Source organism: Chrysemys picta, chromosome 11 (assembly GCF_011386835.1).
Source record: "Chrysemys picta bellii isolate R12L10 chromosome 11, ASM1138683v2, whole genome shotgun sequence".
Classification (NCBI taxonomy): domain Eukaryota; kingdom Metazoa; phylum Chordata; order Testudines; family Emydidae; genus Chrysemys; species Chrysemys picta.
The window spans coordinates 57,522,692-57,536,193 of record NC_088801.1 but is presented as its reverse complement, the minus strand read 5'-3'; the positions used below and the strand labels follow the sequence as shown (position 1 = coordinate 57,536,193).

At 48.4% G+C, this 13,502-nt stretch overlaps 1 protein-coding gene across 1 annotated transcript; it reads right to left on the bottom strand.

Annotated features, from left to right (window-relative positions):
* Positions 1-566: 566 nt before the first annotated feature.
* Positions 567-13,490, bottom strand: MAIP1 (matrix AAA peptidase interacting protein 1). The gene is made up of 5 exons (XM_065560945.1): positions 13,080-13,490; positions 6,635-6,706; positions 4,522-4,648; positions 2,734-2,884; positions 567-845 (listed from the first exon to the last, which is right to left on the bottom strand). Exons 1-5 carry the CDS (start codon positions 13,410-13,412, stop codon positions 767-769), a joined length of 762 nt encoding a protein of 253 aa, XP_065417017.1. The 5' UTR covers positions 13,413-13,490; the 3' UTR covers positions 567-766.
* Positions 13,491-13,502: the final 12 nt, after the last annotated feature.

The window sequence follows — 13,502 nt, the reverse complement described above, 5'->3', positions numbered from 1 at the left end:
TGGAGTCAAGAGTGTATACTTTTTAGAATCTAGTTTTAATTTTACTCAAATATATTGCTGTTGTCAAACTAGCTAGGAAGTACCTGTACTACCTGTACCCACCTCCTTCAAACATTCTGATTTAACTACTGTACATTATATCTTTGGGAAAATACTCATAATAAATTAAGTGGTATTATTCAGAAGGATTGCCAGTCATGAGAGCATCTTTTGTTTTATACATGTCGTATCCTATTAGTACCAAGATTCCTTCTGAGAATGTAACAGATCAATTAAAATTAATGGAGATATCCCATCTCCTAGAACTGGAAGGGACCTTGAAAGGTCATCCAGTCCAGCCCCCTGCCTTCACTAGCAGGACCAAGTACTGATTTTGCCCCAGATCCCTAATTGGCCCCCCTCAAGGATTGAACTCACAACCCTGGGTTTAGCAGGCCAATGCTCAAACCACTGAGCTATCCCTCCCCCCCCCAATTAGAGCAATACATCTGCAACTCTGGCCTGTAACCCAATTACTATGCAAACATCTCTGATAACTATTACAAATTAAATTTGTATTACGTAGCTTCAGAGACTCATGGAAAAGGCTTTATTGTTATTCTTTCAGAGCAATATACTGTATATGATAAAATCAAAAGTATTTTGGGAATTAAAAAATATAAAATTAATCCTGAAAAGAGATTGTTGTGGGGAGACCAAAAAAGCTTGACACCTTTGGTATGCCAGTGGATTTATAAGGGTCCATAAAAGTCATTGTACAAGAAATTTATTCTAATAGCTTTGGATGCTCAATCCGTGTAATAGTCCAGTCTGCCTTCACTCCTTGTGTAAATTCCCTTCGGAACCTAGGAAAAGCAGCACATATAAGTTGTTAAAGCTCATGTAATCCTTTAAAGGGCTCCTAATGCTATTGAGAAAACTTGGCAAAATATTTTCCTTAGTTATTCCGTTATCGTTTTCTCTAACTTTTCCCTCATCCTTCGATCTTATGAAAGCCAGGTGTTTTATGAGAGATCATTAGATGCCACCGCTCAGTCCCCATATGGAGGATTGTGACGTTAAAGCTGTTTCTGCAACAAGAGACTGATCCAAAGCCTACTGAAGTCAAAGGGAGGCTTTCCTGACTTCGGTGGGCTTTGGCTCAGGCCACCAGTGATGGATAAAACAACAAGAGCAGAGGAAGTCTTAAGTATCCCGTTTTCATGCTAATACCCTCAAAATCCCAAAAATGATCTAAAGGAAAATTAGTTTCTAAATTAAGGGTTTCATTTTTCCATGAGGCATCAGCAAATCAATATGGTGAACTAGGTACTTTTTACCCAAAGATATTTGGTTTAGGCATAAAAAAAAAAATCACAGAATAATATGAAGTTAGTAGATCTTTTTAGAGATTAGACCAGATATACCAAAAAAAACCTAAGTGTACGATTGAATCCTTCTACACATTTGAGTTCTACAGTTATTTGAAAGAACGTTAGCCACCCTCATTTTAAAAGCTGTCTCTTTTAGTGCTGGAACCTTTTAGTACCTGCATTTCCAAGTTCGTAAGATTTTTTGATAGATATTTTAAGTAAAGCCTTTAGTTTTTAGTGTGTTAACACAGCATTTATATGCCTAAGTCAGAGAACAACAAGGGCAGCAGCAGTGTAATCCATATTGTCCTGCAAGTGTGTTCCAATCCTGGCCTGGGCAGGACCATCCCTAGACACCTAGCTACTCTAGTGATGGGTGCTTTACAAAAGGGTTTGAAGTCTCTCTGCCCATTTGGTTATTGATCTCTGCTGAGAAGCCAGAAAAAGTGCCAATTCAGATGATTTATTAGGACACCTGGCCCCTAGGAACTGAGACAACTCAACTTTCCCCCCCAAGGAGTCAGGACCCTCAAAGAAAGCAGACAAGACTCTAAGATATGTGATAAATATGGCCAAGAGATGAACATAGGAGGAAAGGGAACAGGGGTGCTCTCCAAGTGGTTTTTATTTGTATTTTCTCTGGACCTGGACCCTGTGTAGTTTCTCCTCTCTGAGGAAGAGTTTAGAAGAGAGCCACCCTATCATAACTTAGGCAAAAATACGCCATTTCCCCTCCACGTTTACAATTTTGAAGAATATTTTCTATTGTTTTGCCAAGAGTGCAAATATTTGTCATCTCTCAGACATCAGCACATTTTATAACCAGTGTTATAGATGCACCTTCCTATGAAAATACATCCACTTGACCAGTGAGCGCCCAGAGGATTTAGATCAGATCCATGTGAACTAGTCAAACACCAGATGATGTTTCCGTTGTTCTAACTTACTTCAGAAAATGTTCAGTTAAATCTTTCATCTTCTCCAGCCAACTGCAATACTGACTCCTTTGCAGGAGGGTGGTGTTACAACAGCAGCACAAAGCAGGCTGATTGGCTTGGAGCACTGTTGTTTGATTTGGTGCACAAAACTGGGACTGACGACTGACATGGGCCTCTTTCCAAAAGAGGGGGAATAAGGAGGGGTCAGAAAGTTTGGAACATGCTAGTAGATTCAGATTGTAGTAGCATTAGTCTGAAGTTAAGAAACAAAGCTCTAATGTGACAACCTTAAGGTGATTTTGTTTAAAAAACAAAAACAAAAAACAAAAAACACACACCCCAAGAGTTGCTCCCCAGAATAAAAGTTGGGTTGAATGAGGAAACTCTTATGCTGAAGGCCAAGATAAATACAACTAGAAGGAAAAAGAGATAGGGAGACTTACTCATAGTTTGCTGTTAGAAGATGTTTAGTTTTTTTCACAGTTTCATCTCCAATTACAACGTGGAAAACTTTGGTTCCATCTGGAGCCTCATCAGGAAGGTCAGCACTAGTTAGATACCAGAAGCGCATCAGGATACTAACAAACTTTCTTCCTGTTAGATAGAAAACTAAGCCATAAGCCAACATTCCAGAATTTTGCATTTTGCAGCAGTCTAATATATTTACTTCCAAACCACTAAGCGTTTTACTAAGACTCTAAAGAAGCAAGTGGCTACAATCTAAGAGGAAGCACAAAAAAATAAAGGAAAAGAAAGCGATACTTAAAACTTAAAGTAATTCACCCTAAAGCCATCTTCATAAGGTTTGGCAGGAGTAAAACAAAAAGTCATACTTTCTATAGAGAGGTGCGTAACTCAGCAGGAGTTATTCCTGGCACTATATATGATCACATTGTATGGAAGGCTGGCATATTCCAGATTATAAAATGACCATTGTTGTGACTGAAAAGGTACTTAGAGTGACAGGGAATGAGACATGGAGAAGTAGGATTATTAAAACAATAGAATAAGAGAAGCTCAACGTATTAGCCTGAAATAAAGAGATATGGATGGATGAGAACAAGGTTAGGTTCAGGAAAAGAACCAACTCAGCTATATTTTGTAATGAGCCAAGCACACACTGTTGGCATTTAACAAAATAAAGCATATGGTTGCTAGTTTAAAAAAAATATAATATATATCAAGGTGTCCTGGAGCCAAGTGGAGAAACTGTCACACAGTGTGGTATGAGATTATTCCCACTCCACTTCTCTATGCTCAATATTCTCAGCCAGCATGGGGGGAAATGATGCCTATGCTGCTGCTCCAGCATACAGCACTCAGTGGTACAACAGGAAAGCAATCAGACTGACTCAGACCATGTCCATTTCATGCTGCAGCTGCTGCATCCCCACCAACACCACAGAAGCAAACTTTCAGGAGGCAACATGCAGGGATGGAACAGACAGGACGGGAGACAGACAATGAACAGGAATGAATTACAAAGTCAGATGCAGCATGAAGACAGAAAAATTCAGAGGTTTTGCAGTTAAACTTTAAAAATTGGTCTTAAATTTGATCCCTCATTTCCCATGTCAGCAGGAGTTTGGAGCACTGCAGAGGCAGTGATCAGCCCACATGGGAAAAGACAGATTGTTCGTCACCTTTCTGAAGCCTGGCTGAGGCTGACAGAAACAGCAGCATTAACAAGCTCCAAAGAAAGTCCTATCCAGCCATTCTCCAGCAGAAGGTCTGCCACAAGGCAAGATTTTTGGCAGGCGCACAGGGTGGGGAGAAGAGGGGGAATAAAAGAAAAGAGAGCAGAAAAAGAAAAGAATCTATAAGAGAAAGGGCAGGAGTGCACACATTGCGAGTCATGTTTTTATAGCACATACAACACTTTAAGGCCTAGCACTCTGCATACAGTAACCTGTGAGGGGACTGGTTTTTTTGTTTTTTGTTTTTTTTTAAAGAAGTGAGTGGGGAGAAATGAATGGAAAGTGTATAAAATCCAAGTGAAGGAGAATAAGAAAAATTTGAACAAGCATCAAGCTGGTACAATGATTCATACTAATGATAGTTTATAGTGAGATCAAATAAGTACATAAAAAGAGAGCTTTAAACGTTACTTCTAGGAATGAGAAATAGGACTCATGAACACCTTTGTAACTAGAAAAGCTGTAAAAAGCAAAACCATAGCATAGACAGAGACCCTTTTGTTATCTGAATGTTCTAGAAAATTCTATACATACCACTGTCATCATAGTAAATGCCAACATCTCCTTCTGTTGTATACATTATTTCATCCATGTCAGCAGCCAGGGCATTCCTGTGGTTTTCAGACAATGAAGAAAGCTTCTCCTCCAACACTTGAAGTACCTGAATTTAGAGAAATTGTAGCTTTTGTTAAGCCTACAGTTCACTAGATAATTGAAACCATTGATCTTGTAAACTCCATAACAGTCCAGTACTAACCAGTATTACCCCAATACATCTACTGAAGTATTTCTAATCCACATCGCTGTAAGATAGTCTATTAAAATAGAAATATTGTTCAGCCAAAAAAATATATATATCCCATAGTATTTCCTTCTGACTGAAGAATGGTTAAATGTAAAAAGTTACATCAACGTAACATTTAAATGCACAAGAGTCAGGACATGAAAAAGAATTAAAATACTCACAGTAACTAACTTAAATGTATCCTGTGGGGTAACACAAACTAATTAAGACAGAATATCCAAATTCTACACAAAAAGCTACATCTGAAGAACATTAACATTGCAAAGTGAAACACAAAAGTCAGAAAGCATCAGTTAAGGTTTGCCTCAAAACCTAAACTCTGCTCCCCCTCTTCTATTTAACCTTCTCTCTGCTTCCTTCTATCTATATTTAAGTTTTGTACTACACATTACCATGGTATGTGAGTGCCCTTATGCTTTTATACATTACAGTTGTCTCTATGATTATATATTAATTGCCCTGGACCCTTGCCTCATTCAGTGCACAGGTGAGACAGGACAGTGGAACTTTGCCTTTTTTCTCTACACACCATCCTCCAAATTTGTTTACACTGCGATAGTGGCAAAATTTAATTTGTCTTAAAACAAGGCCTGGATACATAGAGCCCAGGCCCTGTTCACAATTTTCCATACCACATTCACTGAGCACCATCCAGCCTGCAAAAGATTGTCATGATGTTCATCAACATAGGCGTCAACAACAAGAAGTCTACTAGCTGGCCCTAACTGCAATCATTGTTCCGCAGTCTCAGTCTGTGCCACCTTGGGTCACACATGGCTCCTAATAATTCCTTCCCTTTCTCCTCCTTTGTTGGGTGGCTCCCCATTTCTTCCCCCTCCTCTGATTGTGGGTGGCTTCCTTTCAGTACTGGTAGAGCGTCTATGAAAACCTCCTGAACCCATGGAGTTTGGGGTGGGAAGAGGAAGGAGAGGTGCTCTCTTGAAAGAGCTCACTAGGAACAAGCTCACATTTCATTGCTACCTCTACTCAGAGGGAGGAGGCAAGATGATGCATTGGCGCTACACCACAGTGGCATTAGGGTTCTCTCTCCATAGGCATGAGAGGCACCAGGCAGCCCAAGCTCCTGGCACACAGTAACACAAACATACACCTGAAGCAGCTCCCCCATGAGACTCTTCTGGATCTGAGACACCCCTCTCCAGAGGTGACCACGAAAACAGTCCCAGTGGTTCAAAATTCACACTGACAATTAAAACTGGCCAGTTTGGCTATATCCTTGAGGCCCTGATGCAAGATCCAGGTCTCCAGTTTAGGACTAGGTAGCTAAGTGGCAGTGTGACCTACATGGGATGGGAACCAGTTAGACGAGGGGGGAGGGTGACAAGAAATGAATTCTCCATTGGGCAGGCCTATGTTGCTCACCTAAAGTTTTGGCCCCAGTGAATGGTACTGGTGGTCACAGTAGGAACTTCTACTCACTTGCCCCATGTGAATAGCAGTTTGCAAGTCTGCCCCTGTTATCCACCCTCTTCTGCAATTATTATATTTTTTAATCCTTTTTTGATGACTCACTGGACTCTTCTGGCAGCTGCTCCATTGTCCTAATGGTAAGAGCAATTGGACAATTTTCCTTATACAGTAACTGATCATGCCCTTAGAGATAAGCTTGTCTGTCCTCCTTTAGTCTAAAGACTAACATTCTCCTGATCTTTATTAAAGCGTTCTTCCTCAGTTAGACCAAATTGGTACTATTTGTGTTTATTAACAAGCTAAACTTCACTTTAGATGACTGGCAACCCATTGGCAGATTAAAGGGTGAGACAGAGAAATATTTTTCATTGTGTGTTGGAGATTTTAGAAAAGAAATAAAATACTCTTTACCTCTTTTGATACAAATTCTTCCAACAGATCAAGTTTACATTGAGACAACAGCTTTGAAACAAGAGCAAAGGCCTACAAAACATAAAAATACATGAGCAAACATTTCACTAACTCCAGGTCAGCTCATTTCCCAGTAATCAGAGAATCAGACATTAGATATAGAAAAACACTCATTAGATCATCTAGTTCCATCACACTGCTAGGGCAGGATCGTTGCCTCCAGTATATTTTCTAGTGTCTTGTTCCATCTAGTTTTAGGCAATCCATCTAATGGGACCATGGCCACTTTGCTTACAAAATTACTCCAGACCAAAATAGATTTTTTTTTTCCTGATGTTTAGCTTACACTTTCCCCATTCTTAATCTTTATCTCCTAACCCTAACCCTGTATAATCTCTCTCCATTCTAGAATGGGACAGCCTACAAATACATGAAGGGTGTGAATGCTTTCTCAGTATTCACACCACTCATGAGTATCGACCTTTTACACATCAACAAAAGCATAGTATAATTGCCCTCCCATAAAGTTAGACTAGTTTCTACTGTCCTTCCCTAGAAGCAGCTGGAAATGGCTTTCCCTACACTATCTTTCTGTTGTGACTGTGGGAAAGCTAAGCTGAAGTAACAAGTTTTATTCTTTGCTCTGAAAACAGCAAAGTCTGAGTATTCTCACTTCCTCCTTGGGCCATCTGCCAAGAAAACCATCTCCCCATCTCATACACGACAGCTAACATATAACTGTCAATGGAGACACATATCTTGGGTCAATTCCACAGGCCTTAAAGCTGAGACTTGAATATGACCTGTATTCTATGGGAAAGCCAGTACAGTGAGCAGTGGACCCGGGTGATGTGCCATTGCTGATTTGTTTTGCTGTAGAAACATGGTCCTGCATTTGGACCAACTGAGGCCAGTCAGTGAACTACTAATACAGGGAAATGCAGTAGTCAAGTCTTCAGGTCACAAGGGCATGAATCACTGTGGCCAAATTATTCTGCAGCAGTATGGGGTACATGCAGAAAAAAGCACTTTTAGCAGCCATTGCTATCCGAGTATCCAGCAGTAGTAAGGAGTTCAGTAGAACACGGAGGCTATGAACCAGCTTGGTACTTGAGAGCAGGCTCCATCAAAACAGAGTGATGCTACAGTGGTAGTTAGATCTTTAAGATGACATATCCATCTTGCTTGGGTTCAACTTCAGCCAGCTGTTTTTCATCCACACGCTGATCTCAGCTAGACAACAAAAGAGCTGAGAGATGGTTCAGTTGGCAGTGGAAGTAAATGAGATATGGGGTCATTTGTGTGCTTGTGGAACTTGAGTCCATAGAGTCCTCACACAGTGGCTTCATGCAGATGTTAAATAGGATGAGGAAAGAACAGAGTTCTGTGGAACTGCACAACCGAGTGCTCTGATGGCAGAGGAACGTTCGTCCAGCACTACTCAGGGTGCAGCCTGAAAGGAAGGATTGGAGCCATCTCAGTGCTTTCCCGTTTACTGTTGCTATATCTTTAAAGTGGGAGAGAAGTGTGTGATCAACAGAGCTGGATTAAGACAATCTGACATCTTAGGCAAACCCCACATTGCCCTGCCTCTCCTTGAGGGGTAGTCACAGTCTCCCACCCAACACACATACAAGCTATCGGGGGGGGGCGGCACTACCTGTCCTGTTTGGAGGAATGAGGCCTCCCCCCAGACCACCTAAGGCAATGGTTTTCAAACTGCGGGTCGCGACCCAGTACTGGGTCGCAGAATGTAAGGCACTGGGTCGTGGTGGCTCTGGTTGGCACCGCTGTCCGGGCTGTTAAAAGTCCCATCGGTGGTGCTGCCCGCCTAAGGCAGGCTAGTCCCTACCTGTCCTGGCTCCACACTGCGCCCTGGAAGTGGCCAGCAGCAGGTCTGGCTCCTAAGCAGGGGGGCCACGGGGCTCCGCGTGCTGCCCCTGCCCCGAGCACTGGCTCCGCACTCCCATTGGCTGGGAACGGGGGGGGGTCCTGCTTGCACACCTGCTGCTGGCTGCTTCCAAGGCGCAATGAAATCTGTAGTGCCAGGAGAGGCGGGAAGCCTGCCTTAGCACCCCCACTGCACTGCTGACTGGGAGCCACCTGAGGTAACCCCATACCCCAATCCCCTGCCCCCACCCCAACCCAGAGCCCCCTCCTGCACCCCAAACCCCTCATCCCCAGCTCCACTGGGTCACGGGCATCAACAATTTTCTTTAAGTGGGTTGCCAGAAAAAAAGTTTGAAAACCACTGATCTATGCCATGCCAGAAGGAGGAGTCAGCCACCACCTACCTAAATGGGTGGGGGATGTGTGGGGAGCGCCTCCTGACACCACCCAAACAGAGCCATAAGGAGGAGGCAGAAGCAAAGGCTACCCCCATCTGAGTTTTCTGCTGAGGTGCCATCACAGGGGGGGGGGAGGGGCGGGTCTCAGAGAAGCACGTTTCAGAGTTAGCATAATGAGAAAGTGGGCAGGTGACATTCACAGAGCTATTGTTGCAGGCTATCAGCAGACAGCAGTTAAATGTAGGCCATGCTTTTAAGGTTTTCTTCGGAACCATAAAAAATAGAAAAAAAGATTTAAAAAAAAATTAAGCGTGAAAACTGAGATTCTCTCCGCATGCAATTCCAGGATCTGGAGCTCTACGGATGTGACTATGCCTTAAATCCAGCCCCAGTGATCAGTGGTACCAAGTACCAGGAGAGATCCAATAATGGCATATAATTCCCATTCTCTCAGTCATTTTAGCTAAAATGGTTTCTGTTGCTCTGCTCTGAGCACCCTCCATTTTATCAGTACCGTTCCAGTAATGTGGCACCCAGAACGAGGGTTTTCAATTTTGGTTGGACATATTCTTAGAGGTTTCATTTTATGATGTAATCTTTAATTAAAGATTAATCTTTAATTCCTGGAGACAATCCTGGAGGGCTGGCAAACCTACCCAGAACTTGAATGCAACGTTCAGAATGCTGCTGCAATAAGAATCATATTGAATGGCCTCCTTGCCTCCCTGCTCTGGGACTAGATGCCTCTGCAGCCTGAAATTTTATTAGTCTTTTCTGTTGCCAAATTACACTGGAGCCTACCATAGTGCACTGCATTTATGCCTAATACTGCATCACTCTCACAGATGTTTTGCAACTGTTTTAATGCCTTACAATACACAGGAAAGCCTGTCAATTTTTGACTTCTGGTTTAAGCGGATAAATGACAACTCCTATGGTGCCACTGTCAGCAATAATATCCCCCCCACAGGGGTCTCACTAGTGGGACAATATGAACAAAACACACAGTTCATCCCAGTTGAACAAAATCTGTCCCCAGAGCCAATGGGCAGTAGTGTTTAGTGGGGAAAGGGGAAAGAGAGAGATCATCAGGAAGTGAAGAAGCAGAGGGGAGCAGTGAGGGATAAGGTCCAGGGTGGCCATATATGCCAAGGGAAACAGTGAGGGTGGGCCCCATAATGGGGTGACAGGAAGGAGGAAAGGGGTTTTACTGCATCCACGCGCAGGGAGGAGGAGGGGGGAGAAGATGTGGCAGGGATCCTTGAATGATCACATACAGGCCAAAGGACAATGTGGTGAACAGGCCTCCCCCCCACATAGCTGGGGCACGTGGGGAGTCCCAGGCGAGGGTAAGGGGGGATAACAGGCCACCCCCTACAGAGCTGGGGGGAATGGGGGCATCTCAGGCAAGGGTAAGAGGGGTAAACAGGCCTCCTACCTTACAGAGCGGGGGGGGGGAATGCAGGGGGTGGCTTGGGCAACAAGGAGGGGGGTTAACGGCCTCCCTCCCAGCTACACAGCTGGGGGGTCCCGGGCAATGGGGAGGGGGTATAATGGACCTTCCCCCCTACACAGCTCGGGAACACTGGGGTCTCAGGGGAGGATAAAGAGAGATAACAGGCCTCCCCCCTAAACAGCTAGGGGGTCCCAGCCGACAGGGAGAGAGGGGAAGTAATGGGTGATACACACACACAGCTGGGGTGTCCAGAGCGACAGGGGACAGGTAATGGGCCTCCCCCCCACAGCTGGGATATATGGGGGTCTCTGGCGATGGGTAATGGGGTCTGAGGGGGTCCCAGGCAGCGGGGGTGGGGGGTAACGGCCCACACACACACAGCTGGGGGATCACACACACCCCCCACAGAGCTGGGGGATCCCAGACAGCAGGGAAGGGGGTAATGCCCATCTCCCCCGCGCACAGACACAGTTGGGGGGGTCCCAGGCAGTGGGGAGGGGATAACATGCCCACACACGCACAGAGTTGGGGGGAGGGTCCTAGGCAGCGGGGAGATAACGGCCCCCACACACAGGTGGGGGATCCCAGGCAGTAGGGAAGGGGGGATAACGCCCCCCCACACAGAGAGTTGAGGAGGGGGGGGGATAACGCCCCCCCACACACACACACAGTTGGGGGAGAAGGGGGGGAATAACGCCCCCCACACACACACACAGTTGGGGGAGAAGGGGGGGAATAACGCCCCCCCCCCCACACACACACAGTTGGGGGAGAAGGGGGGGAATAACGCCCCCCCCCCACACACACACACAGTTGGGGGAGAAGGGGGGGAATAACGCCCCCCCCCCCCCCCACACACACAGTTGGGGGAGAAGGGGGGGAATAACGCCCCCCCACACACACACACACAGTTGGGGGGGAAGGGGGGGAATAACGCCCCCCCACACACACACACACAGTTGGGGGGGAAGGGGGGGAATAACCGCACCCCCCCCACACACACAGAGGTGGAGGGAAGGGGGGATAACGCCCCCCCACACACACACACACAGTTGGGGGGGAAGGGGGGGAATAACGCCCCCCCCCACACACACACACAGTTGGGGGGGAAGGGGGGAATAACGCCCCCCCACACACACACAGTTGGGGGGAAGGGGGGAATAACGCCCCCCACACACACACACAGTTGGGGGGAAGGGGGGGGAATAACGCCCCCCCCACACACACACACAGTTGGGGGGAAGGGGGGAATAACGCCCCCCCCACACACACACACAGTTGGGGGGGAAGGGGGGAATAACGCCCCCCCCCACACACACACACAGTTGGGGGGGAAGGGGGGGGAATAACGCCCCCCAACACACACACACAGTTGGGGGGGAAGGGGGGGAATAACGCCCCCCAACACACACACACAGTTGGGGGGGAAGGGGGGGAATAACGCCCCCCCCACACACACACACAGTTGGGGGGGAAGGGGGGGAATAACGCCCCCCCCCCCACACACACACAGTTGGGGGAGAATAACGCCCCCCCCCCACACACACACACAGTTGGGGGGGAAGGGGGGGAATAACGCCCCCCCACACACACACACACAGAGGTGGAGGGAAGGGGGGATAACGCCCCCCACACACACACACACAGTTGGGGGGGAAGGGGGGGAATAACGCCCCCCCACACACACACACACAGTTGGGGGGGAAGGGGGGGAATAACGCCCCCCCACACACACACAGTTGGGGGGGAAGGGGGGGAATAACGCCCCCCCACACACACACAGTTGGGGGGGAAGGGGGGAATAACGCCCCCCCACACACACACAGTTGGGGGGGAAGGGGGGAATAACGCCCCCCCCCACACACACACAGTTGGGGGGGAAGGGGGGAATAACGCCCCCCCACACACACACAGTTGGGGGGGGAATAACGCCCCCCCACACACACACAGTTGGGGGGGGAATAACGCCCCCCCCACACACACACACACAGTTGGGGGGAAGGGGGGAATAACGCCCCCCCCACACACACACACAGTTGGGGGGAAGGGGGGGAATAACGCCCCCCCACACACACACACACAGTTGGGGGGGAAGGGGGGGAATAACGCCCCCCCACACACACACACAGTTGGGGGGGAAGGGGGGGAATAACGCCCCCCCACACACACACACAGTTGGGGGGGAAGGGGGGGAATAACGCCCCCCCACACACACACAGTTGGGGGGGAAGGGGGGGAATAACGCCCCCCCCACACACACACACAGAGGTGGGGGGGAAGGGGGGGAATAACGCCCCCCCACACACACACACAGTTGGGGGGAAGGGGGGGAATAACGCCCCCCCACACACACACACAGTTGGGGGGGAAGGGGGGGAATAACGCCCCCCCACACACACACACAGAGGTGGGGGGGAAGGGGGGGAATAACGCCCCCCCACACACACACACAGAGGTGGGGGGGAAGGGGGGGAATAACGCCCCCCCACACACACACACAGTTGGGGGGGAAGGGGGGGAATAACGCCCCCCCCACACACACACAGTTGGGGGGGAAGGGGGGGAATAACGCCCCCCCACATACACACAGAGGTGGAGGGAAGGGGGGATAACGGCCCCCCCACACACACACAGTTGGGGGGAAGGGGGGGAATAACCGCACCCCCTACACAAGTTGGAGGCGCGGCGGCCCCGCAGTCACCTGCTTGGCCCCCTTGGTGAACTCCTCGATGCTGAACTCCTGGTCGAAGTAGGCCCGGATGAAGAAGCAGCAGAGCCTGGTGCGGACCCAGATGAAGGGGTTGGGGATCCCCACCACCTCCACGCCCCGGCCGCCGCCCGCCCCCGGCGGACCCCCCCGCCGGCTCTGCTCGTCGCTGGCGCAGAAGCGCGCGGGGGGCCGGGCGCCGGTCACGGTAACCGGGCCCCGCGGCTCTAGCCCGGCCCAGCCGGGTCGGGCTGTCGCCGCCAGAAGGCGGGCGGAGAAGGCGCGGACCGGCCCAGGGCAGCGCCGGAGCCCGCTGGGCAGCGCCATCTTAGCGAGCCGCCCCGCCCCGTGCGCGCGGAAAAGGGCCTGCCCGGGAAACGGGCCCAGATCGGGCCGGGCAGCCCCGCGTGCCCCAGC

What these genes read in the sequence shown, in the direction of transcription:
- MAIP1 (XM_065560945.1), bottom strand. Translation starts at nt 13,412, where the DNA reads ATGGCGCTGCCCAGCGGGCTCCGGCGCTGCCCTGGGCCGGTCCGCGCC. An exon ending in TCACCAAGGGGGCCAAGCAG is followed by an intron (nt 6,707 to 13,079) that starts GTGACTGCGGGG and finishes TATGTTTTGTAG; the next exon opens with GCCTTTGCTCTTGTTTCAAA. An exon ending in CATTTACTATGATGACAGTG is followed by an intron (nt 2,885 to 4,521) that starts GTATGTATAGAA and finishes TCTATCTAACAG; the next exon opens with GAAGAAAGTTTGTTAGTATC.